At 41.8% G+C, this 23850-nt stretch overlaps 1 protein-coding gene across 1 annotated transcript in view; it reads left to right on the top strand.

Annotated features, from left to right (window-relative positions):
- The window catches only part of FBRSL1 (fibrosin-like 1), a 386476-nt gene that overhangs the window by 88637 nt on the left and 273989 nt on the right, over nt 1–23850 (top strand). The window contains exons 2-3 of the mRNA XM_009997643.1: nt 1588–1689; nt 12703–12738. Of these exons, the coding sequence (XP_009995945.1) occupies nt 1588–1689; nt 12703–12738 (138 nt within the window). The remainder of the gene's footprint in view (nt 1–1587; nt 1690–12702; nt 12739–23850) is intronic.

Here is a 23850-nt window from a genome sequence, read left to right on the forward strand (position 1 = left end):
GGAAATGCTTCTAGCAGGTCACAGCAGGGATTGCCTCTTGTTGCTGTATTGTTTGAATGTTTTGACCCGGGAGCAAAGATGAAAAATTGGTCTTGATAAGAATTTGCAGGTGGACAACCTATTAGAAAGGTGGCTCACGATGGATGAGACAGGACACCAATGCTGAGAGCAGTGATTTTGTGATGAGGTGGCTTCAAACACATTTGTCTTTGTAGCACTTTGATGTGACTGTGTCTAAAAGTCTTATCCTGAGGAAGTAAGCATATTGATGATGTGTAAGGTGGCAGAACAGCATGTGGAGTAAGGACTTCAATCAGAAATGTACTGTTGTTTGAACATAAGCAAGATACTTTCCTTATTTTCTACTATACTGGGCTGTGTACTTCCAGACTGGATGAGTACTGGAGCTCATTCTCCATATAGTATCCTGGATATTGTATTAAAATATTAATAGTCTGTGAGGCACTTTGCTGACTGCCACAGCAAATGTTCATGGGTGTGTAGCGACCAGTGTGCTCCCAGGGCTCAGGTTGCAGTGCCTGTGTTGTGGCAGCATGCCCAGCGAGCAAAGCTCCTTGTGCCACAGTGGCAGGACTCTTTGAACCTGCTGGAGTTACATCAGAGCACCATGTGCAAACCCTGCTAGCTGCTGGGACTGCAATCAAATAGGACAGACAGAAACCAGGGGATTTTATTGGCATTAAAAGTACCAATTTGTACAAGCAGACATTTTAAATAGTGTAATTTAAATAGAACCAAACTGATATGAATAGAACCTATTAATAAATTAAACACTTCTTTCCCCCCAATATTTCACCAGGGAATTAGGAGAATAATTTGTTAGTAAATGAGCCCAGGAATGAAGCTATGAATGACATATCTATCCTATCCTCCTCCTCCCCCTGTAACATTCTGCAGATGTAAGCAGAAAGTTGCTGTGATTTCAGACATTGGTGCCTCTCAGTTATTTACAAACACAAGCATAACTTCAAGTGAAGGAAAAGGGTTGATTTAGTGGTTAGAGAACCAGCCTTGGTAGTTAATTATGCTCTACTTCAAATTTTGTGCATTATCTCAAGCAAGTTGTTTCGGGCCAGTATCCCTCATGATACTGAGGCACCTGGCCATGTGCTGGTACCAACCTCTCAGTGTAGTCCCTGGTGGTAGCCCAGAGGCACATCTCTGGTTTAGGAACCAGAGACCATGCCATTGGGGCAACAGTGACATGGCAGCAAGTGGCAGTATTGAAACACCAGCATCACAGCTGAGGTTTTTGGAAGCAGAGTGTGAAGGGGGTTTGTCTGTCTACTCCCTTCTTGCATCAGGCCCTAGGACTTTGGTGCAGCCTTGCCTGCTTCCATGGAGTGCTAAAAGCACCCATGCTCTTGCATGTTAGTGAAAGGGAACGTGAACATACATGGTCAAGCACAACTTGAGAGAAGCCCCATGCCTTCAAAAAGCATCCTCTCCACAGTGCCATGGGCATAGGAGTGAAACATTGACTAAACCACTGTTGGCAACCTTGGGAACAGGTGGCAGAGCAGTACTTGAAAATCTCCTTTTTCCCCCTCCTTCTTCTCCCTCTAGATGAAGGTCCCTACAAGCAGAAGTGGCAGAAATAGCGAGGAAGACAGCATCAGGGAGGCCACAAGCTCTCAGCGGAGCAGCTCAAGGGACCGTCTCAGTGATGTAAGTACCATTCAGGAGGAAGCATCGCTTCATTGCAGCAATTCCCGCTGCTGACATGGCTTTTCATAAATCTTGCTGAACAAATGTTGGCATCCAGAGGTCACTGTGTAATAACTTTTTTTTATGTCATGATTGAGTGTTATGGCATAAGTGGTTGAGCTGCCTTGCAAACACTATAATCATGGTGCAAATAATATGATAAGCAAAAGATCAGAGATGGGAAAACGAAATGGAATTGTTATTCCTTGGGGAAAAATGGCTCGATGCTTTGTTTTCTCAAAGAAGTTGTGTTTAAAAGCTTTTTACAGTATCTTTGGTTTTAGCTACTGCACTTAATCACATAGTTTGGGTGCAAAGTCAGTTCATCTAATTTTATGCTTCCTGCCTGCAAGATATGAAAGTTTTTTTGGGGGAAAGCTGTCTTTCTCTCAGGAAATTTGATGGTACGTTGAGTGAAATGTTATGATAAAACAAAGGCAAACGGTGCCTTAGTGTGTAAACACACAAATGGGCTTTTGAGTCACCAAGAAATCAATGGCACTGCTGGGATAATTTTATATGAAGGCTTTTTGTGTTAGCAATTAGCATTTCGCCTTCATTAAAACATGATTTTTTACTAATTAGGACCTTTCCCGTTAGGAGAGATTTAAATGAAGAACAATAATCAAACGCTGGCACGAGCATGTCTGAAATATTAAATTTGCCATTTCAATGGCAAGCCACAGAAATCCCAGAGCGAGTGGTTTTCATGTTGAGTTCTATTAATGTAAAATATGCTTCATAACTAAAACCTGTCACAGAAAACGGCTCACACCAGCTAAATTCAATTGGACAGTTAATTTAGCTTTAAAATTGAAAACACTACCTCAGCGTCAGGATGCAAAAGGAAGAGGGGGGGGAAAGCCTTTGATAAGTGTAATGTATTTGCTATTAAGGCTTTCAGAGCCCATTCTACAGGAGGAGAAGGGAGAAAAAGGGGGAAAAAATGGCTCCCACAAATGTGTTTAAAAGCTGAAAGTATTTATTAAAAATGTCAGCAGAAAAGTGCTTTTGGCAGATTAAAGCAGGATTCGGCTTGACAGCTCTGACAGGGAAATGTGACGGGGGAAAATTCTCTCTACATGTTTGGAGTGTGAATGGGGCGCTGTAAACAGCCGACACAGTGGGAGGAAGAGAAAAATAACGTGTCCTGTGATCTGCTTCCAGGATTTTGAACCCACGCACTGCAGTGGGGAAAGTCAGTGCTGGGAGGTGGGAAGGGTGCTGGTCAAATCCTCCTGCTGCAGGGCGTCTTTGTGTGATTAGTTGATAATGATCATAATTGTATATATACTTTAATTTATGCAATTCGTTCCTTCCCCTCCCCCTGGCTGCTCTTGACAGGTATGTGAGCAGGGGTGCCTGGTGGCCTTGCTGTACCGTAACGTTGGGCCGCAGGAGAGGAATAACATATTCAGACTTAGCAATTAGCTTAGGTCAAAGCATTAAGTGCTCTTGGTGACTTCTCTTGTTAAGCCAATACACTTCCCGTTTTTTCTCCTCCTTTCCCTTTGCCTCTGAAGTTGCAGGCTGAGCCTGCAGGAATTGAGTCTGAGTGCCTAATTCCTTCAAAATCTTCAAAGCCAGTGAAATTCAGTGGGAAATAGGCATTCTGTTCTTTTTAGTCAACGGGCAGTGCCTAGAGGCCAGGGCACAGTTCAGGGCTTTGCTGAAGCTACTCTCATGACCTGGCAACCCATCGAAAATGAGAATTTTTCAAATTAGTAATTAAACAGTTAAGGTTCATGAATCACAGAATGCTCTTCGTTCACTGTTTGAGTGCAATTTAGCTTTAATTAAGTATAACGCTTCCTCACGTACTAGTGAATGTTCTGTAGTCTATTTAGTGACTGTCAGAAAGTCTTAGAAAGTCCTGCGGGTACAATCAGATGGTTTTCCCCATTTGTGTGCAAAGGAATAAGGCAGCAGACTTGTTTCTCTTTGTAGAGAGGGAGCAGGGAACAGGAGAGAAAAAGTATGTGCTGAATGTCGATTCCTGCAGGATTTTTTGTCTGGCCGTGCCTGGTCTCTGTATGGCTCTGAAGCTGTACTTCCCAGCATGCTGGTTACATAGATGATGTGCAGCTGAACTGGTGCAAACCTCTTCCTTGTGGCACTGAGGATTAAAAAGCCACAAGACAGTAAGGGTGGAAAGGGAAGGCAAGGATGGATTTTCCCTGTGGTGAGCGGTTAAAAACCAAGGCTGTCGCACATGGCTGTGCAGGGGTGGCTGCCTCTCCTTGCGGACAGATGTTCTGTGGCAGGAGGCACCTGGGCTGTTTCTCACTCTCCCCCAAGTAGCTGTTTCTTGGTGTATTTGGCTTTCAGGACTGTTTCTCATGCTGCCTTTCCCTCCCATCTCCTTTCCCCATTAACTTGGGAGAACAATGGAGTAAATCAGGCAGGAGGTGGCAGGTTTGGCTTCCGTATGGCAGCACACAGCAGGTGTGGTGGGAAATGTGTATGGAAGTGTCGGCTATCGCGTTCAGCATTGCCACCTTAGGAGTGCTGGAGTCCACCCTCCAGCTTCGTTGTCAGTGTCTGTTTAGCAGGTGCTATTATGAGCAGCTTAGCTCCTCTGTGTGATTTGTTTCTCGAGGTGAGTTGTTCAATGGGACGCCAGCAAGTTGTTCTTTATTTACATTAATGCATGTCATTAGTCTCTAATGGACCATGAAGTCAAGAGGTGGCTTGGTCTCTCCTGAAATAATTGCACTCTAAAGAAAACTGAAGCTAATGCTTGATTATGTCTTACACAACACAGAGCCATCAGTCCATCCACAACAAAACTCAGAGCATTTTCCTGTTTCTTTGCCACAATGAAACTTCTGTGGGGAGAGAGTGCTACAGCTTCATAGTAAGACAGCAATTGTCTGTCTTGTATAGTACTTCTTCCCAGACATTACACCAAGTGCCATTTATTATGGGTCATTGGGGAAAAAAATGCTTATTATGATCTAGTGAAATCATCTCTGGCTGCAGAGGTTTGATTTGTTGAGGCTGGCCTCTTCTTTGGGATGACGAAACTCGGGAGCAGAAAAACAGAAGTTTTAGTCCAGGTTTGCACAGCAGATGTTGTGGTGTGGGGAAGAGGGGATGGGAACTTGTCACTTGTTTATGTTCTCTGTGTTGATGTAAAATTATCTTAAAATCTACTACAAAGTTGACGTCCCTATTACACGTGTACTCTCAGGTCTTCTACAACCAACAAAGAGTCAACAGCCTTTTTCAAAAATGGGATTTTCCTCTGCTGGCTTTCATAGTGAGGTAATTGAGAGTTGCCAGAGAATTAATAGCCAGATAAGCCATATTGCTATTTTGCTGTGTTGACTCAAGTAAAAGTGGAAGGTTTGGGCATTTTGTTTTGGTTTTTCCCCATGTTCTGTAATTGTCCTAATCTTTTCTGATGTCCTGAACAGTCCAAAAATCCACACAGAGCCTTGTATAATGGCTTTAAAAAAAGGTTTTTATCTTTTTCTTGACCCATCAGCTTAAGAACTCCTGCTTTTTAATGGATTTTCTCCCTCGCTAAATTGAATGGATCGTCCCTCATTATCATTTAAATAGAAGCCTCACTCCCTGTGAACATGGAAAATTTGAATGTGGTAGTAGAGCTGTGATAATTTGAAATATTCGGAAGGTGGGGGCAAGGAGGGGGAGCAGGCGGCAGAGTGCAGAATTGCTGAATGTAATTGTCATGGATTCTCAATTTTGTTGCCACAAGATGGGAAAATAGACTAATAATTGTCTTCCAACCCTAGTAGAATAGTTGCCCTAGTTAGCCGAAGCTAACACTCTAATTGTCATGGGGGCACAGAGATGAATGAGGATGTATGCAGGGCACAGCCAGGGCTAAATTGAGTGATATACTAAGGCAAAGAGCAAATTGGCAATTATTGGCCCAGCTGAAAAGGTTGGCAGGTGTGCTGCTTTCTCACGAGCCCTTAGGGGGAAATTGGAAATATAAAATATCGACCATAAATACTCACTGATTAGGAAATATGTTGCAAGAGGTGCTGGCCACTTAAGAGTCAAAACTTTGCTTTTCAAGGGATTGGCTTCAGCTGTGCATAAAACCAGCACGCACTGCTACTAAGTTGTTCAGAGCTTTTTCCTCTCATCCTCCATCCCCTAGGCTATGTTTTCTAATTTTCCATCATCCTATTTTCATGTTTGTTTGTTTTTCATGATAAATGAAAGCAGTCTTGTAGGGAATGGAGAGATCTTCCTCCCTCTAAATGTTCTTTGATAAGTGTTTAGCATATTGTGTAGTCTAGATAGAAAATTTTCTCTCTCTGGTAGATGAATACAAAATAACTTCTGCTATCAAACAGTTCCCTGTGATGTGCTTTTTTTTGTGTGCCATCATAGGCACTATGTCCCCTTTCTCTCCTACTTCCTGTACCCTGCTTCCCCTCCTGGGGCAAAGGGATTAAAGTAGCAGCAGGGTACAAAGCTGCATGTCTGTTATGAGTGCCTCAGGCACATACCTTGCCAGAAGCATGATCAAATGAGCCTCTGAAGTGAGAATTGGACCACAGTCGCACCACAGGTCCTTATTTCCACTTTGCAAACTTTGGCATGTGTGGGACTTCTGGTCCTGGCTCTAGGCAGGGTGTCGGGTGGGACAGCAAAACTTAGCATACCTCAGGCCAGAAGCACCTTGGTGTGATAGTCAGGGATGTTACTGAGTGTGTTGAAGGAGTTTTTTGGAAGGCCTGGCATAGTAACATGTGGGCTGCAAACTCTTTGTGACAGATTCTTTCCATTGTTCCCCATGTATAACAAGCTAGAATCTGATTCCCAATTTGTCAAGTTGGCCAAGGGGTGATGGTTTGAGTGGGAGTAGCACTCGTGCCTCTTCCATGCATTTTGGAAATACAAGGTCTTTTCACGTTCTTCCTGGCTTACTGTGTGCACTGCATTTGTTCCTGGACAGCAGCTGTCTGTCCTTCTGCTGTCCGTGGCCATCAGCCGCAGGTCTAAATGTCATGGTTGGAAGCTGTTGTGTAGCTTATCAAGCCAGTTACAGATGTTTAGGCCTTGTATAATTTGGTATCTTACTGAGCTGGTTTTGCAGTATTTCCAAGCATAATCTCCTTTGTTTATCCAACATATACAATAAGTGAATTAGAAAAAAGACACATTAAAGTTTTGTGTGCATCTAAAATCATTTATCATATATTGTGGTTATCTTGTCAGGTTTCTAATCTAAGTAAACATCAGATGCACTCTGTGACCTTTTCCAAGTCAATTGAACACACTGTATTAATATTCAGAAGTGTGACTATGGAAATTAATTGCAATAAGAGACTTTGTATTAAGGTCTGGGGTATCTTCTACCCTTGCACCTTTTTATCTTCCTCTTCACTTACTCCTCTTGGAACAAGACATTTGAGTTTTATAATGGACTTGCTTGGAAAGAAAATACTGGGTTTCTCCAGTGTTCAAAGCTGAATCAATATTCTGTTGTTGAATGGTCTGTAAATGACCCAAGGGGGCAGGTAAACATGCATGCTTCCTAGTGCCTCAGTCCTATCTGACTGCAGAACTGGGGTAACTGACAAATAGTGGAGGGACAGGTACAGCTGAGGTGAGATTTTATTCTGAACAAATACTATAAAAGGTAATTTAAAAATAGGTTTCTGCATATTACTGATTAACTCTGCTGAGTGCTAATAAACCAAATCAAGCTTGTGACTTGGGGCTATATGGTAAGTATGGGCTTGTGATTTGGCAAGGCAAGGTTAGGTACTAAATAGGAGCTGGGAAATCTGTCTTGGTTCCATCCTCTGCTGGGGAGTCCTCAGGTGACACCAGCAATGTCTAAGTCTTTCTCTGCCTCAGTGTCCACACTAACGTGGTGTTAGCATGAAGCTCTTCTGGGAGACTGTCCTGTGCCCACATAGGAACAGCTATTTGCCCAAATTCTGGAATGTGTGAATTTAAGTCTTTTAGCCAAAGAGAAGGGAAATTAATTCTGAAAACAAGCGCTAATTATGTGTCATGCTGTCATCACCTGCTTTTATTTAATCCCCTTATAGTTAGTTTATATATCAAAGATACAAAAGATCCAAGTTGAAACCTGCCTGACTCATTGAGGGTGAGGAATTGGCTTGAGATGCCCTACTAGCTTGATTATTACTGGATTTTAAAGCCCTTCCTACTGTCCTTCTAGTTCAATAAATATCCCAATGACTTTAAGAAACTGAACAGAGGGTGTCTTGATTTCTTTTGCATCATGAGAAGAGTGGAAGGCCATGCTTTTATTTATACAAGGGAATTAACTTTTCATGTCAATTTAACAGATGATCTTGGAAAACCTTCTGAAGGTTATTGGTGAGATTTTGTCATTATGTTCTTTTCTAAATTGCAATCACAGTGTTTATCAGGAGTAAAGAAGGAAATCTTCTACATGCAGTTGCAGATTGCAGGGTAACTCAAACTCTCAAGCACATCACTGGGGGGATAGTAGAGTCTTTCAACAGGAAGATTTTGTCTTTGCTGCCAGAAAGGTGTATTTTTTTATATCCAGTGTAATTAACACAAGAGCTGTCCCAGGGTAGAAATAATTCACTCCGTGACAGAACTGAAATGTCTTGTCTGTGATGTCTGGATTTGTTTTTAACCTTGGGCTTAAAAGGAACCAGAAATCTTTAGTTGTTAAAGAGCACATCATCTGCAAAATATTATAAGCCATTTATCTTTATGCACAAATGCCATCTAGCACTGTAGTTCCACTTATGCATCCTTAAATGCACAGACCACACTCATTTTGCCCCTAACTAATAACAGTCTCCCTCGGAAACCCAGCGTATGCCAGACAGTGCTGAAAGAGGCATGAGAGGCACAAAAGCCAATGTTCAAGGCAGGCAGAGAGGGCCTCTGCCCTCCCCAGGGTTCTGCCTGGATTGCTTCCCATGGCAGCTGCAGCCAATGGGAGCAGGGTCAGCAGGTTCAGCAGCATGGATGCATCCACTATGGCACCTTTGTTAGAACACTGGCAGAGCCCTGTCTGCTCTGTGTGGGCAGCACTTGGCTTGTGTGAGCACATCGCTATCCCAATCTCCCGCTTCTGCAGTATTGAGCTTTGCAGATGTAAAAGCTTTTCAATTGGCAGCTGTTCCTGCATCTGACTGGGAGCTGGCCAGGTGGGGTCATGATCCTCTGTCTTTGACTTGTGTGTTTGGCTGCATCTTTCCTGCTCACAATGTTTTCTTCAGTGTTTGAAGAACTGAGCCAGTCAGGGTGTCTGGGTTGAAGCAGTAAGAGCTGGTTTGAGTTTTGGCCTTGAGAGAACCAAAGCTGCCAGACAGGTGAGGCAGGGTCAGCAGTTTCAGCAGCATGGATGCATCCACTATGGCACCTTTGTTAGAACACTGGCAGAGCCCTGTCTGCTCTGTGTGGGCAGCACTTGGCTTGTGTGAGCACATCGCTATCCCAATCTCCCGCTTCTGCAGTATTGAGCTTTACAGATGTAAAAGCTTTTCAGTTGGCAGCTGTTCCTGCATCTGACTGGGAGCTGGCCAGGTGGGGTCATGATCCTCTGTCTTTGACTTGTGTGTTTGGCTGCATCTTTCCTGCTCACAATGTTTTCTTCAGTGTTTGAAGAACTGAGCCAGTCAGGGTGTCTGGGTTGAAGCAGTAAGAGCTGGTTTGAGTTTTGGCCTTGAGAGAACCAAAGCTGCCAGACAGGTGAGTGTAGCTAGTTGGGTACTGTGGTGACCATTGCACCCTGCTGCTTGAAGTACCTTCAGACAAGGGGAAAATTGACCAAAATAGCAAATAGACTGGCTTGAGAATAAGAATTTTATGACAGTCCTCCATGGAAGTGCTCCTATCCTGTAGGTGAGAGCCATTGCAAGTCATGCTAGCTGAAGATTTGCCCCAGTAACTGCTCTTGCCAGACAAGCACTCATTCACAGTCAAAGGAGGTTTCTTCAACTCAGGGTAGATGCCCAGTTAAACTTCCACTAAGATTTCTTATATTTGCAGCCATGATTGATTGCTTTTCTCATTATTTGATCTTGATACAGAGACATATGGATTGAGCTATATTTATATCAACCCCTAAAGATTTTTTTCTTTAGGAACATCCATCACAGTTGCACGCAAACTGTCCTTCTCTGGTGCTCATAACTGATATTAGCTGGGGCTTTCAAAGTTTCTACATGTGGCAGTTGGTATGGATCCTCCTAAAGAGCCTGCTAACCAAGAAAGCAGCAGTGGTTTGTTAGATGTGCAGAAAAATGCATGCAAACAGCTTTGGCGAGTGTGGGACACGGCTGTGCATAAACCTAATTATTGGAAAGGATTTTATGAGTTGAATCCCAAGTATTCACCAGTTACTAACTTTACAAATGCAATAAAAATTCTGAGTGAGGGGAGGAGGGAACCATTTCCCCCTCTGATTTCCAGGAAATTTAATGTTAAAACTTGTAAGGGAGGAACAAGTACTTAAATGTGAAAAATACCAGAGTAAATTGCCATTTAGTTTTAATTATTTCTGATGTAACACTTTATTCAGCAACTGTTTTTATTGTTTTCTACTCAGTGGTTTTAAATCAGTGGTCTGCAGATTCCTGGGGTTCTTGGACAGCTTGGGATGCCTGAAAGTTATCTAAGAAAAGCAGGTCTGTTGTTAGCCTGTTTGAGTTAGTTGTCCAAGGGTCTACTCCATTCCAGGAAAATATTTTAGGCGTGCACAAGACTCAAAGGTTAAAAATAACTGTTCAAGTGAAAATGCTCTGAGGGGCTATTTCCATAGAGAGAACCTTTTAATGAAACCTCTTGTTTCTGGTTTTGGTTATTTCCAACTTGTTAGACCGTTTCATTTTTTGTTAAATCTGAGTTGTTGTGGGGGTAGGTGGAAAGAGTGAGAACTACCACCCTTTCTCCTTTCTTCCTGCCCCACCAAGCAGGTAATTTGCCATTTCCTCATTTCCATGTGTACTTTAGGTGAACTACCTGAACAAACTATCCAACGTATCAGAACAGATAATTCTGTTTGGCTGTTCAACATACTTACATAGATAGTAGGGTAGAGTTATTAACCTTTATTTTTCTATACAAGGCTGAATTTCATTAGTTGCTTGGGGTTTCTTAAAAAATATGTAGAGGAAGGGATAGGTTTGTCTTAGTTTCTCAAAAGAAGAGATAGATGCTACTGCCCTTCGTTTCACCAGCCTGTAACTTTATTTCTGTGCAGTTTACAATAGAGAGGTTTATAAATAACTATAGTTTTGTAGCATTTGAAGGCAGAGGCCAAATCAATGTGTGATGTGCGAAAGGTGAGAAGTTAAATGCTGTCTCAGACTCCCCTGTGCAAGCTGTCCTTTCCCTGCAGGACAGATGTCTCCTGAGCCACAGCAGGACAGAGGTGTAGGTGATGCATGCCAGGGAAGGGGCCTGGCACCAGCTCACACATTGGCTGCAGAGCTGTGTGCAAGACCCATGAAGAGATGTGCCACAGCCTTTCCTTCTGTCTGGCACTCTTGTTCGTGTGCCAGCTGGTCAGAGGGTTAATGGGAAGCCCTCTTCCACCCAGCAGCACACTCAATTATGTTGTCTTTACATTGGACACTTTCCTCCATGGTACTTGGCTGGCAACTTATTTCTTTTGTGTGTAGGGCAGTTGCAAGACAGTGGCACAGAGTGTGCATGGGCAAAACGGCAAGAATGAAGTCTTCCATTGAGTGCAGGAATCTGGAAAGGTTTCTGTGTGGATCTAGGTATCTTCTGATCAAAAGATTTGCAGACAGCTTGTGCAAAGGAACTGTTATCCACAGACAGAAAATTTTAAGTATTTGCAGTAGCCTACAATCAATTTGCATCCATCTCTTTGGGGGCATTGTGCTGTTGTGGCTATTTAGTAACACAATAACTTATGGTGCTGCTGCAAAAAGACAAACAATCCTCAAGATCAGCCTGCAACAATTCAGGTTTTTTGTTCAAGCTTTGGAACCCACTAGAACATAAGTCTTGGAAACAGGACTTCTAAGACTCCTTGAATCTTGTTTAATGAAATCATACAATGAGGGCATCATGATTATAAATCACACAGGAAATTGGCCTGCAGAGAACTTGCTGGGTCCTGTGGTGTCATATGCCACTACTGTTCCTGGCTTCTTTTTTAATTTCTGGAAAGAAGGCATATAGCAGCAGCTGGAGAGTAGCTGCTTTGAGAAAGCCATCACCAGTGAAGAAAAGCATCTTGACAGTCTTGGGTTGTAGAGAGGGAAAAGGCATCCAAGTGACTGGCGATGGTGTAATGAAAAGAACTAAGTTATTTAGCAGCATGTGAAGGAGGTAAGGATGTAGTAGAGAAAGGAGCAGGAGGAGCTGAAATGAAGATTAGTAGTAAACAATGTAATTTTACTGATTCAAAAGGGATGGAATGCTTATTAAAGCTCTGAGAGAGGATAAATTAGTGCTTTGCTGCTATTGTTGTTTCAGATGGAGCTGTCATATGGTAGTACTGCAGCAATGAAGGCTGGAAGCTCACAAATTCATAGAGGGGAATGAAAAGCAGGATACATAGTTATGTGATTGAAAGTTGGAGTTGAGGCAAAATGAGCAGCCTTGATTCAGGGGAGCATCCTTACACACTCATGCTGTTCCTTGGAGACTGCCTTTACATACTGAAGAGGGACAGTTCAGAATGCATACTCTGCTGCTCTGAAGACATATCCCATGCTGAGAGCTTTTTCCTTCATTGGGAAGTGCTGTCAAAGCCCTACTCTAGCTTATGAAACCCTTGTCTGAAGTAGCCCCGAGCCCTCACTTGGAAATGCTCTTTTGCCGTTACTCCTGTGGCAGCTTGCAGAATGTCAGAAGATCATTTGAGGTGCTCTGGTTGTGGAGTTTTCCCCTAAGGATTACTGGGCTGGGGGAGGGAATCACAAAATGATTCTTATCTTACATTACACAGAATCTCTTGCATTACTTACTGTGGCATATTGTTTCCTCCCACAGAGTTCTGCTCAATCGCTTTCAGGAAGAGGCTACTCCGTAAGTCATTTTACAGCTAATTCTTTCACTTCTGTTGATGTTGATTGCAGAGGTTTACACTACCTATTGCATATCCACTGACATGAAAGCAATGCAGAATATAAAAAATAGGATTAGAGAACAGGATTGTCTTGGACCTGGCAGGGAATAGCCCTGACATATGAGAGCACATAGAGAGTCTGGGGGCTTCTTTGGTTTAATATTATACTTAGAGGGAGGGTTTTTTTGTTGTTAGTTACCTCCGGAGAATTAAGAGATGAGTGGGGGGAGTTTTCAGCACTGGTGGGAAATGCTTTCCTCCTTACCTTCCTCCCCTATACAGGTTTTCATTTGTGGATTAGATACAAGGATCAAAGACAAAATTACTCCATTTTAATGAGAATTGTGACCCCACTTGTGTGAACAAAAAGTCTATATTCTTTAATTTGCACACTCTGAGTTATAAAACAAGCTTTCTTGTTTTCAGAGGAGGATGTTGCTGGTGTTTTCTTTGCAGGAGTGCTGTAGGTACCCATGTTCTAGGGCTGGTATTTAGGGGCCAGGACACATCTGCATGTGTATGTAATGTAACAGTGATGTTTAATGGCCATTTCTGTTCACATGTACCTTATTTGTGTGTACAATTATGACATTTCTTCATGTAGAGGTGGTATAATTGCTTGTTTATGTTGGGTACCTTTGGTCCAAAAAGGCAGGCACATAAACCTTATTGTATATGTTAGTAAGGAAATAGGGGAGGATGTCAGTGCCTCAGCAATGTCAACATGAACATTCCTGGAATCGCATAACAAATTATATATCTCATAACAAATACATGGTGTGTAGATATCTGTTATGATACTCTGTTTTTTCAGCCAAAACCTCATGTATAACCCCATTACTAGTACGAAAGTTGTAGATGAAGGTCTATACTAATCTTGTCCACAAATCTGAAGGAGAGTGTCTCAGACCAGGTAACAATTCCTGCCTACACTTACTGACAATAATTGCTGTTTTCATTACTTCTGCCATGATAAAGTTTTGCTTTCTATATGAATGGTCCCAAACTCAGTTCCTTACCAAGAACGAGCCATAGCTGCTCACTTTTCATAGACCAGAACAAGGGTGAATTTTATATACTTCAGGAAGTTGATGTGGAGACCTGATACGTGTTTGGTTTTGGCAATAACCACATGAATTATTTTATTTCAGTAATTTATGTCACATGTTTAGAATTGTATGATGAAACCTGTGAGTTCCTACCCAGTGCTGTGCCCACAGAGATAAAAAAAATTGCTAGACAGTGCAGAATTTATGGTCTGATTTCATGGTGACGCTCTCATGTGCTACTGTACATCTTATCATATTATCAGAAATTCATAATACAAGACTAAGGACATATTAATCATAAAGCCATTACAAAATAACATGTCACTTGAAAAGCCTTACAGTTTTAGTGAAATAATGTCACAAATTTTTAGACAGTAATGACATGTCTCCCAAATATCCTCCTGTCTAAATCTTTCCAGCATCCCAGGTGAGTATCATTACTTAATTCATTGAGCAATGAGCAGTGTTTGCTCTAGTACTAGTTCAGTGCTGCTTCACATGCACATGAACTTCACCTAAGCTTCTAAAGGCAGATGTTGTTTCTTCTATTTGTCTGTAAAATGCCATGCATGCCCATGGCACCACATAAATAATAACTAATCATCCTCACCGATTTTATGACTGAAGACATGGTTTGGGAATTAAACAATTTCCCACTGGCTATAACATAGGTTGCAAAGTCTTAATGGAAAAAGTCCAGAGAATTCTTTTTTAGTGTCTCAAGGCCAATAAATCATAGGACTGTTTTCCTCCACTGCTGGCTGATAAAAATTTACTTTCGTCTCTCAGAGAAATGATTTTGAAAAAAAATGTAGCTCCTTCTCTGTGCATGTGTGAGGACAAGATTCTTTTATTTAGCTAACCCATAACTTCTCAAGGGAGGTAGGAGCTTTCTGCATGCCAAGGCAGTATTTTGAGATCATGAGTAGTGTGAGCTGGGGTTGCCTTTCCTTATGGGTTGTCATTTTCCCTATTAAACTGTCTTCTGCCTCACCATGTACCAGCTGTTGAGGCTGACCATTTCCCTCAAGACTCCGATGTTGCTCTAAATTGATTTAGCATAAGGCAGGGACTATCACTTCCAACACTGCCAGACCTTGCTGGCCCAAACTTGCATTGGAAGCTGATTCTCCCAGGTGGCAGAGAGATGTTCAAACCACCAGTTCAAAACAACTGGCCCCAAACCAGGATTTACCCATAATATCTTGTAACAGCTTTCATTTTCTCATGAAAGCAGCTGTATATGAAGCACTAGGTCAGTATTTTGGCTTTTCCCCTGTCTACATCAAATAGGTTGTTTGCCAGAAGTTCTTTCACCATGATAAAAAATAGTGCTAGCAGGAGGCACGATGGAGACACTGCTCTTGTTTTGAGTACTCCTCTTGATATCTCTGCATGGTTTGTGTTGTGGAAGACTGTCACTTGCAGAATGATGATATATATCTGTACTTGGTGAAGTTCTTGTACTGGGTTTCATAAGCAGCTGTTTAAATACCACAAACTATTTTGTGCGTGTTCATTTTTAATTAACTCATTTTGAATCTGCACACTTCATTCACTTGCTTCAGCCATCCCTGCAGATCTGTTTGCTTTCAAAAGCATTTGTAGAAAATGCACATTTTAAGGAAATGTGCATTTGCTAAAAGAGGACTGAAAACCTTTAGTAGTAATCGTGTATGAAAAATAATGCAAGGTTCAGCTCATTCTGCCAGGCTGCAGAGAGAAGGCAAGCAAGGCCTGTCTGTGCAGTCAGAGCAGGCTAATATTGAAAACCTCAGTGAATTGGTCATATATAAGGTACAGACTCTGGAGCTAAAGTTAACAAGAAAACAAAATTAAAGTTTCTAAATAATAACTCCTTAGTGTTGGAACATTCCAACGCCTTCATTGTCTTCAGGCTTCCCATGGAGCGTTAAGTGCCTAAATAAGGATCATGCTTGAAGTACCTTCATGAAGTTCTGGTCTCATTGAAGTTACTGCATAACCTCTGGTTAACTTCAGCTGCACCTAGGTTTAAATTGTAGCCTCAAAAATAGCATTAATGATGATTTGGCACATAATTTCACAATCTATCTGTAGATACTGCAGACAAAATTTATTATAAATGTGTTTCCCAACATAAAGTTTTGAATGGCATTTACTTTGACTTGGAAAACTTGAGACATATCTGTGCTGTTTCTGCAAGCTCCTTATCTCATCAGTAACATGTGTTTCATATCCTTATCTTATTAAATGTATACTTCCGTTGTGCTGAGAAGTAGAATGCTAGTTTGTTTATGGGGGTTAATATCTTCTACCCTTTTATGACTTGATGGTTACATACGTGCGATAAACTTCTCTAGCCATTTGTCACACTTCCTGCACACACAAATGAGATTAGCGATTTTAGTCAGAAAGGCCTGGCTGTCCTCTAAGCAGACAAAACAGATTTTCTTTTTGGTAACAGGATGAGAGGCCTGTCTACCTGAAAATGCACTGATTTGTTAAAAAAATCACAATTAGAAATTAGCCGTTGATCCACCCTGTGGGCCATTTTTCAAATTCATTTCTGATAATTGTCTATTTAGGACCTAACATAGTTAGAAAGTAGCTATGATGAACATAAACAATTTGTTACTAATGGCTAAAAACTTGCAGTTGTTTATAAGGTTGAGCACATAGTATAGACAAACCCAAGCTACAGTTGAACTTGACTCAGTTTGTAGAGAGCATGGAAAAGGATAGAAGTGGGAATACGTGGTAGCCTAAAAAAATAAACAAAAACCCTCTTCCAATAAATTTTGTAGTTTATTTATAGAGCATCTGTGCAGCTGTTTCTCTTCTGAAATGGAAGGGGATAAAACGTGAGAGTGAATAAAAGAATAAACTTGAAAGCATCTGGCAAATGGATAGCCAGTGAACCAACCTGCCCAAGTGTACTTTGGAACAAAAGTATAGGAGGATGAGACGTCTTTGTTTGGTTTTATTTCTTCTTGGAAGATTTTCTTTTTAATAAAAACAGTAACATACACTTGGCAACAGCAGCAGCTGATTTTTATTTGGAGCTTCTGTAAAATATCAAAGTCTTTGCAGCCTAGTCAAATCCCTGGCAGCTCATCAAATTCTGTTGATTTTACATCTTCCCTTGTTGAGCGCCGGAAACCAGCGTCTCAGATAACTTAGACTGCAGTTCGTGGATAGAAAGAAATGTGCAAAACACCCTAAGGATTGCAGAGACACTTGGGCAATCCAGAGCCAGCTCAGTGCTATATCTGCAACCTTCTTTCTGCTTGGTGATGTAGCCTGAGAATTATTATCTTGTTACCCAGATGAAGCTGGAATCTGAGGTGGAGCAGGCAAGCTCTGGGTAGGCTTTGAGCAGCCTGAGCCCTGCTGCACTGTCTGCCATGCCCCAGTCTGCTCCTTCCTGGCTGTTTCTCTCAAATTATATTGTTGACTTCTGGAACTGGCCTTCCAGTTGCTAGTGGTGATCTTTACAACCTTCCAGGACTCCTCTCCTGCACTGTGCACTTAATGTTGCTGTACAGTGGGCTTTTACCCAGCACAGCTGCCCATGACCACCTTACTTACTCAGATCTTTTTAGCTCATACCCATGAGCACACTTGCTGGGACAGCAAGAATTGAGCTGTAATTCAGCTGATCTACAGCATGGAGGTAGTACCCAGTGCAGCAAGTTCAGTGGGAAGGAGGACAGACAGGAATGATTGCAAAGTGCTAGGTAATCATTGGCCTCAGAATTGTTGACTCTTTCCAGGTTTGTATACCTTTGCATACCCTGTAAAGCTCTTTTCATGGCCTGTTTTAGTTCTGTGCCAGCTCAATGCAGTTCTGTGAAACCCTGAAACAGATGGTCCTTGCTAAGGGTGCTGTTCCCACACCAGAAATCCTCCATGCATGCACAGGCAGCTTCTCTGTTTCAGTGTAATGGTTACAGAAGCTTGCTGGAGATCATGCCAGCAGCATTCCCCTGACCCAGTCTGTGCTTCAGGGATGCTTTTGGACTGGGGATCAAATTGTCAGACTTGGAAAAACACCTTCAACAGCATCATTTATGTACAGAGCTCAACTCAGTACCAGTTTCTACATGCAGCATGGTCCAGGTGATGATTTATATACCTTACTATCTTTGAGATTTCCATGGAGAAACTGGTGTCCAGAGGGGGATAAATTTCTACATAAAGATCAACAAAATTATTGCTGTAAAGCATATAATACTTCTGGTTGGGAATTCTTGAGTGTGTTTCAGCTCATGGGTGTGGAAGCATGCTTGATGACTGGAGGCAAACCTGAATTGTAACTAATGGGGTTTCTCCACCTGCTGATTTGTCATACACTAATGAAAAATCTCTCCTTTGTTAGGTAGGTAACGTATCTTACTTGGGCTGGAAAATTCATTGTATTTTAGGACCTTTGATAAATTAGCATTTTTCTTGCCAAAAATCAATATTGGAAACAGGGCTCTTGTTATGAATCTAAAACTCCTTGAACTGGAGCCAAAGTTAAATGATAAAAGGGAATTTAATATCTATTTCCTACAATAGTGTGCTGGCAACATGAGCAGGACTTCTGGACAAGATTTATGAATGGAGGGGTAAAAATTCCAAAATAAGTATCAATCTTGTTTTGCTATGATGCCAAGTATAAAAGAGAGACTATAATTGTCTCTTTCTTCTGGACAAGAAAAAGAATGGCAGATGAGTCCCCTTCAGGTGGAGCAATACTCTGTCTTCTTTAAAGACAGATACTTGGTTGGAAAGAGAAAAGACAAAAGGACTATAACAAAGTGATCTGACCTGTAAGAGCAATGATGACACAAAGGATTGCAACAAATGGCAAAATAATAATAGAAACAAAGAATTTTGAAAGGACTTCTCCCTCTAAGGTAGCAGGAATTGGAGAGAGCCAGGAATGTAGTGGTGGTTCCAAAGCATTTAACTTCTGGTTTTCTTTTCACATGTTCCTAGGTAGCCACACGTTACAAGAACCACCTCCATGTTTAAATTTACCTGCACAAGCTGAGTTCACACTGAATAAATAAAGAGTTTGTTTGCTCTGAGTGCCATGTGGGATGCAGCCAGGTTGCTGTAAGCCAGCTGAGGAGCCAGCCCCTTGGTGCTGAAGGCTGTCCTACAACCCATGAGCTCAAGTGCTGTTGAGTAATTAGTGCATATATTGTTCCAGATCCATGGGAGCTCTTGAGGGTTTTTGAAATGTCCCACTAAAAGCGTAAGCAGAAGTACAAACATAAATATACTACATACTTCAGCTTTACAAATACTGAAGTCCATGAACTTCCTTACAACACATTTTCCTTTTAGAAGTTCCGTTTTCTGTAAGTCCGTTTCTTCTTAGGTGACCTCTGCTTTAAATTAGGACAAAAAGTCCCATAAATTTTCACCCATCTCCACAGCTATAAGTAAGCACAAAGGGCCTTCTCTGGCACAATTTCAGTCTGCTTGAACCAGTGGCCTTGGCAAAGGGGCTGCTCAGGAGCCTCCTGGCGCAGCCCTGCCGGCAGCGGTGCCCCTTTGTCCCTGTGGCTGGAGCGGGATGGAGAATGATGGTGATTTCCATAAACCCCCCAGCAGCCAGCTGAGACTGTGAGCCCTTGAGAGCCCCTTGAGGGACAGGGCATGTGACTTCTGTGTGATTTTTGCCCGTATTTTTAATCTCCTCTGCCATTGCCCTCAGCTCAGGGCAGTGGGGGGAACAGATCTCTAATCTGACTAGAAAGACACTATTGTTGTATAGTCACATCTCCTGAAATTCCCAGTGCTTCTTGGCTTTTGGGATAGGATAACCTTGCTGTCACTGGCCTTGCACGCTAAAATGAAGAGTTGTCCTAAATCCATCTTAAATTCACCAGCCTGGAAAGGATTACATCCTGCAGAAGAGGAAAGGCAAAGGATTTTGAGAATATCTGGTCTTTATTTCTGGACTTTTTTGATTAAGACTGTCCTGAGGCAGTTGTGTCATGTATATGCTGTAGCTTTCTTTATGTAATAGGGTAAGGTATTTGCTTGTCTGTCTCAGCTGTTTTCACATTGTTATTTGCTCTCATGGCTCTCTTTCCTTATGACCCATTGCCTTATTTTACCTTTTTTTCCTTTCACTTTACTAAAGGCAAGAAAAAGATTATGAAAGCAGACAGTTGATTAGAATCAGGGCTAGTTACCTGAACAGGGGTTAAGTGTGGGGCCTCTTGGGGGATTTGCTTTTGATTTTTCTTTAATTCTGTAATAGTCTTGTGCAGTGAAAATTGGCAGTGCTAGGGTTTTATAACTAAAGAGGCTAAAGCAGCCCATTTCTGAGGGCTGCTGGAGCGCTGGTGGTTTTTGTGCTGGGTGCTGTGCCAGGTTCCACTGAGGAGAAACAGGGATTCATGCATTCTTGTTTTATCTCATATCTGAATATGCCCTTGCAGAAACCTGCACCCAAAACCATAGAGTGTAAGGGGAGCAGCAGAGGAATTAACAGCACTGCGAACACAGAGTGCTAGTGTGGAAATAAAAGATGGAAAACATGTATTGTGGGCCTTAATAGTAGTTGAACAAGAGAGTGCAAGAAAAAGGGATAGAGTGCATCACCTTTGTGGGTGTTACTTGCCTTAGAGAATACCATCCACCATCTAAACCATTATAAGTTCTACAATATTTACAATATTTACAATATTTAATTGAGCAGCTCAGTGGAATACGCTGTTGTACTTATGCCCAGGGACTGTGTGCTTATCAGTCACAAAATGGTTTTCCCTGTGTTAGATTACAATGAGATAAACTAGTCTAGAGAGGGTAAGTTGTTTGGGCTGGTGATAAAACCTAGTTACTGTGTATCCTGAGTGTAAGCAAGGTTTCCTCTAGGTTGGTGATCTTTACTCAATTTCATTACTTGCATTTTTTACCTTGTCTCCTTTTTAAAAAAAACCAAACCAAACAACAAACTGGGGTATGTTATTGAAGGCTAGAGGGAGATCTTCAATTTCTTCCCTGCCTACAGAAGACAAAAATGCAACTTTAGTTTAACAAAATGACAGATGCAATCCTAAGTCAGATCTCACACCAGAAAAGTTTTTGATAACATGCTGAAGGTGTGGTGGCTCTGCTGTGAAAAACTGCCAACTGGGGAGATCTGCTGGAGGCTGAGGTTTCTCTCTCACTTCATGTTTCAGCCTGGCTGCCATGTAGCTGGCTGCTAAAATGTAAATGCTGGGGCATGTAGCTGCGTCTGCGGTGGAAAGTCAGCACTCCTCCTCTCCCAAGGGGTGAGAGAACAGAGAAGTGACACCATCTTTGCTTCTGCAAGACACAGTTCAGGGAGGAGACCTGGGTTGCTGGGCCACCTTTCTAGGAGTGGCTGCATTTCTGCTGCAAGAGTGAAATAGTTATTGAAGAGACTGGATCTCTCATCTGTCTCACTTGATTTGCTGCAAATGGAGCATTCAGATGAAATCCCTGGTCAGCCATGTGAAATGTTTCTTACACAGGGTCAGAGTTTTCACTTCCCATCACTTTAGCATTTCACCATTGTAATTACTTGTGGTCACCTCCAGCCCCTGTCACCATGACTTGCTGGAAATGTTTTAGGAAGTTGTCCTTTCTCCTTTTATAGCAAATAAATAAAACTGTAAGAAACTTCTACTTACATGATGTTAAAGGACCAGTTGCAATTCTAGAAAGCCGGGGACACAGAGTAAGGGCGGAAATGTCAATCCATTGTGCATAACTTGTGTGAGAGATATGAGTCACACAGGGGTGGGAGACCTTTGCAATACCATTTGGCAACTGGTTGAGCCAAGTACTCCCTGTTTTTTCCTCAGTTCTTTTTTTTATTAAATGACTTTAGGGAGGCAGTGGTGTCATTCTGAAATTCAGGCATTGCTGTACCCAAAAGTTGGTCACTGTAAGTCTTGTTTTACCCACTGATCAATGAAACTAATTTCATTAATAGATTTTTAACTTTCAGTTCAGATTACCCAGTGTTCCAGCTTAGTTTTCAGGTGGCTGTAGCTGTTCTGTCATTTTTCATCTCATCACAGGTCAGGATCTCAAAGGCATTGAGGTTGAGAGTAGAACAACTGTTCATCACTCTGAGCTTTGCTTTGTTTTTGTGGGAATTGTCTGTTTCTGTAGCACCTTCTGATTCATTACTTTTCCTAAAGTTTGGTTTACTAGCCTGCTCATGGAACAGATACAACCACCAAAGCTGCTTTTTAATTAGCCCCGTGGTCCATCCGGTGTGTATGTGCTAACTTCTTGGCTGTACAATGAACTGCCAATGAAAGGGAACAATCTGCCGCAGTCTTGTAACCCTGAGGTCAGTTTTGAGCTCAAAATTGCTTTTGATTATGATGTTAGTATGTGTCTCAAAAAAAATAAAGAAATACAGTAAGCACTACTAGTCCTTGCATGGTGCTGCTGAGTTACACACTCAAATGGCATCACATCTAGTTTTTAACAGAATTAACTACTTTACTTATAGATTATTTCCAGATACATTACTGGTTATAAATATTCAGAACGAAGGAAAATTGGCATATGGTTACATCATTGTGGACATGTCTGCAGTGGTTTCTGCAGGAACGTAGCCTGATTCATACTTCTACTGTCTGTATTTAATCTCTGTGCTATATGATGGATTAAATTTTGTGTATAGCCTAGATCTACTATCCTGAGGAATTTTCATGTCTGATTAATCCACCACATGTGTTCTCCAGGAAGCCTCATGACGTTGGTGGTCTTTGAGAAACATGTTAGGACCACATAGATGCTAGATGTTTACAAGCCTCGGTCCACTTTTTAAGACTGGTACTTTGCTATCTATAAGAAGAAGTTTAGAGTTTGATTCAGAAGCTGCTGTGTGTGCTTCTCAGGTTTTCTGGACACGGTCATACAAGATGTTGTGATGGTTCATGCTGCCCTTGAAAATATCTAGTCAAAGCAGTACAATTTTTGGACATCCTGTAGCAGTTAGACTGCTGTAGATGAAAGGTGGCATAGACTGAAAAGTTTATGCTTTTAGCTCATGCAGCATGGTACTCAGACTAGCTGGTAATTATCCAAGGAAAAAATGGTTACATTGAGGTAAGTAAAACACATACCTTTTTTAAGAGACTGATGAAACTCTGCCGTCAGGTGCAGTAGTTAACTTCTTTATTTTGCCTTGTATCCTGTCCACTCTACAAATAGCTAGAGCTGAGCAAGTGAAAACATAACTGCTGTCTGTGGGGTTACACTCTACCTGCAATTGCAGAATATGGTTTAATAAAACTTTTCTTCAAAATTATTCTCAATGAATTGATTTCCATTTATCATTAGAGTTTTGTGACAGCTATTAGAACTCCAAAAAGTGATGTCCCATTGTGTGACCAAAGCCACTTGCCCTTCTTTCTGCCACTTGGTTAAGGACACTAAATGGTGTCAGTGGAGTAGATTTCTTACTGACTTAACTAGGTGAGGAGTAGGACCTTCAGACTCTGGGCAGCAACATCTGAGAAATTAAACTTAATGGGATACTTGTAATGAACTAAAGATTTCAAATTTCTTCTCAAAGTTGTTAATTTAAAAGACTTTTCTGTATAAGCATTCTTCGTAGCAAAGTATAAGCAAGTGTTGACACAAGCAAGATTGTAAGGCTCGTGATCAAAGTTAGATCAAAACTCCCCTTTCAGTTCCCAGAACACATATTCCCCACTGTAATTGTGTTGCTCTTCCAAAGCTGCTTAATAGCATCTAAGGCAAGTAGCACAGTGGTTTAAGAGAAAAAGAGCTCAAAGCATGAAGAGGAGGACATCAGAGTGAAGATGCCTGAGGCCCCTAAACGCTGTGTAACTGGCAGGCACTGGGTATTAATGGATGAAAGGTGGTCACAGACTTCTAACAATTTTTCCCTCCTCCTAAGAACTTGCAGTTCTCTGGAGAGCCCTAATTCTGTTCATTTCTAGAGAGCCAGGGAAGAGAGCAGGAGAGAATAATGAATGGTCCCTTGAGAACAGGAGTCAGTAATACCCACCACATGGTGACCTA

The sequence above is a fragment of the Chaetura pelagica genome, unplaced genomic scaffold (genome assembly GCF_000747805.2).
Source record: "Chaetura pelagica isolate M959 unplaced genomic scaffold, ChaPel_1.0 scaffold45, whole genome shotgun sequence".
Taxonomy (NCBI): Eukaryota; Metazoa; Chordata; class Aves; order Apodiformes; family Apodidae; genus Chaetura; species Chaetura pelagica.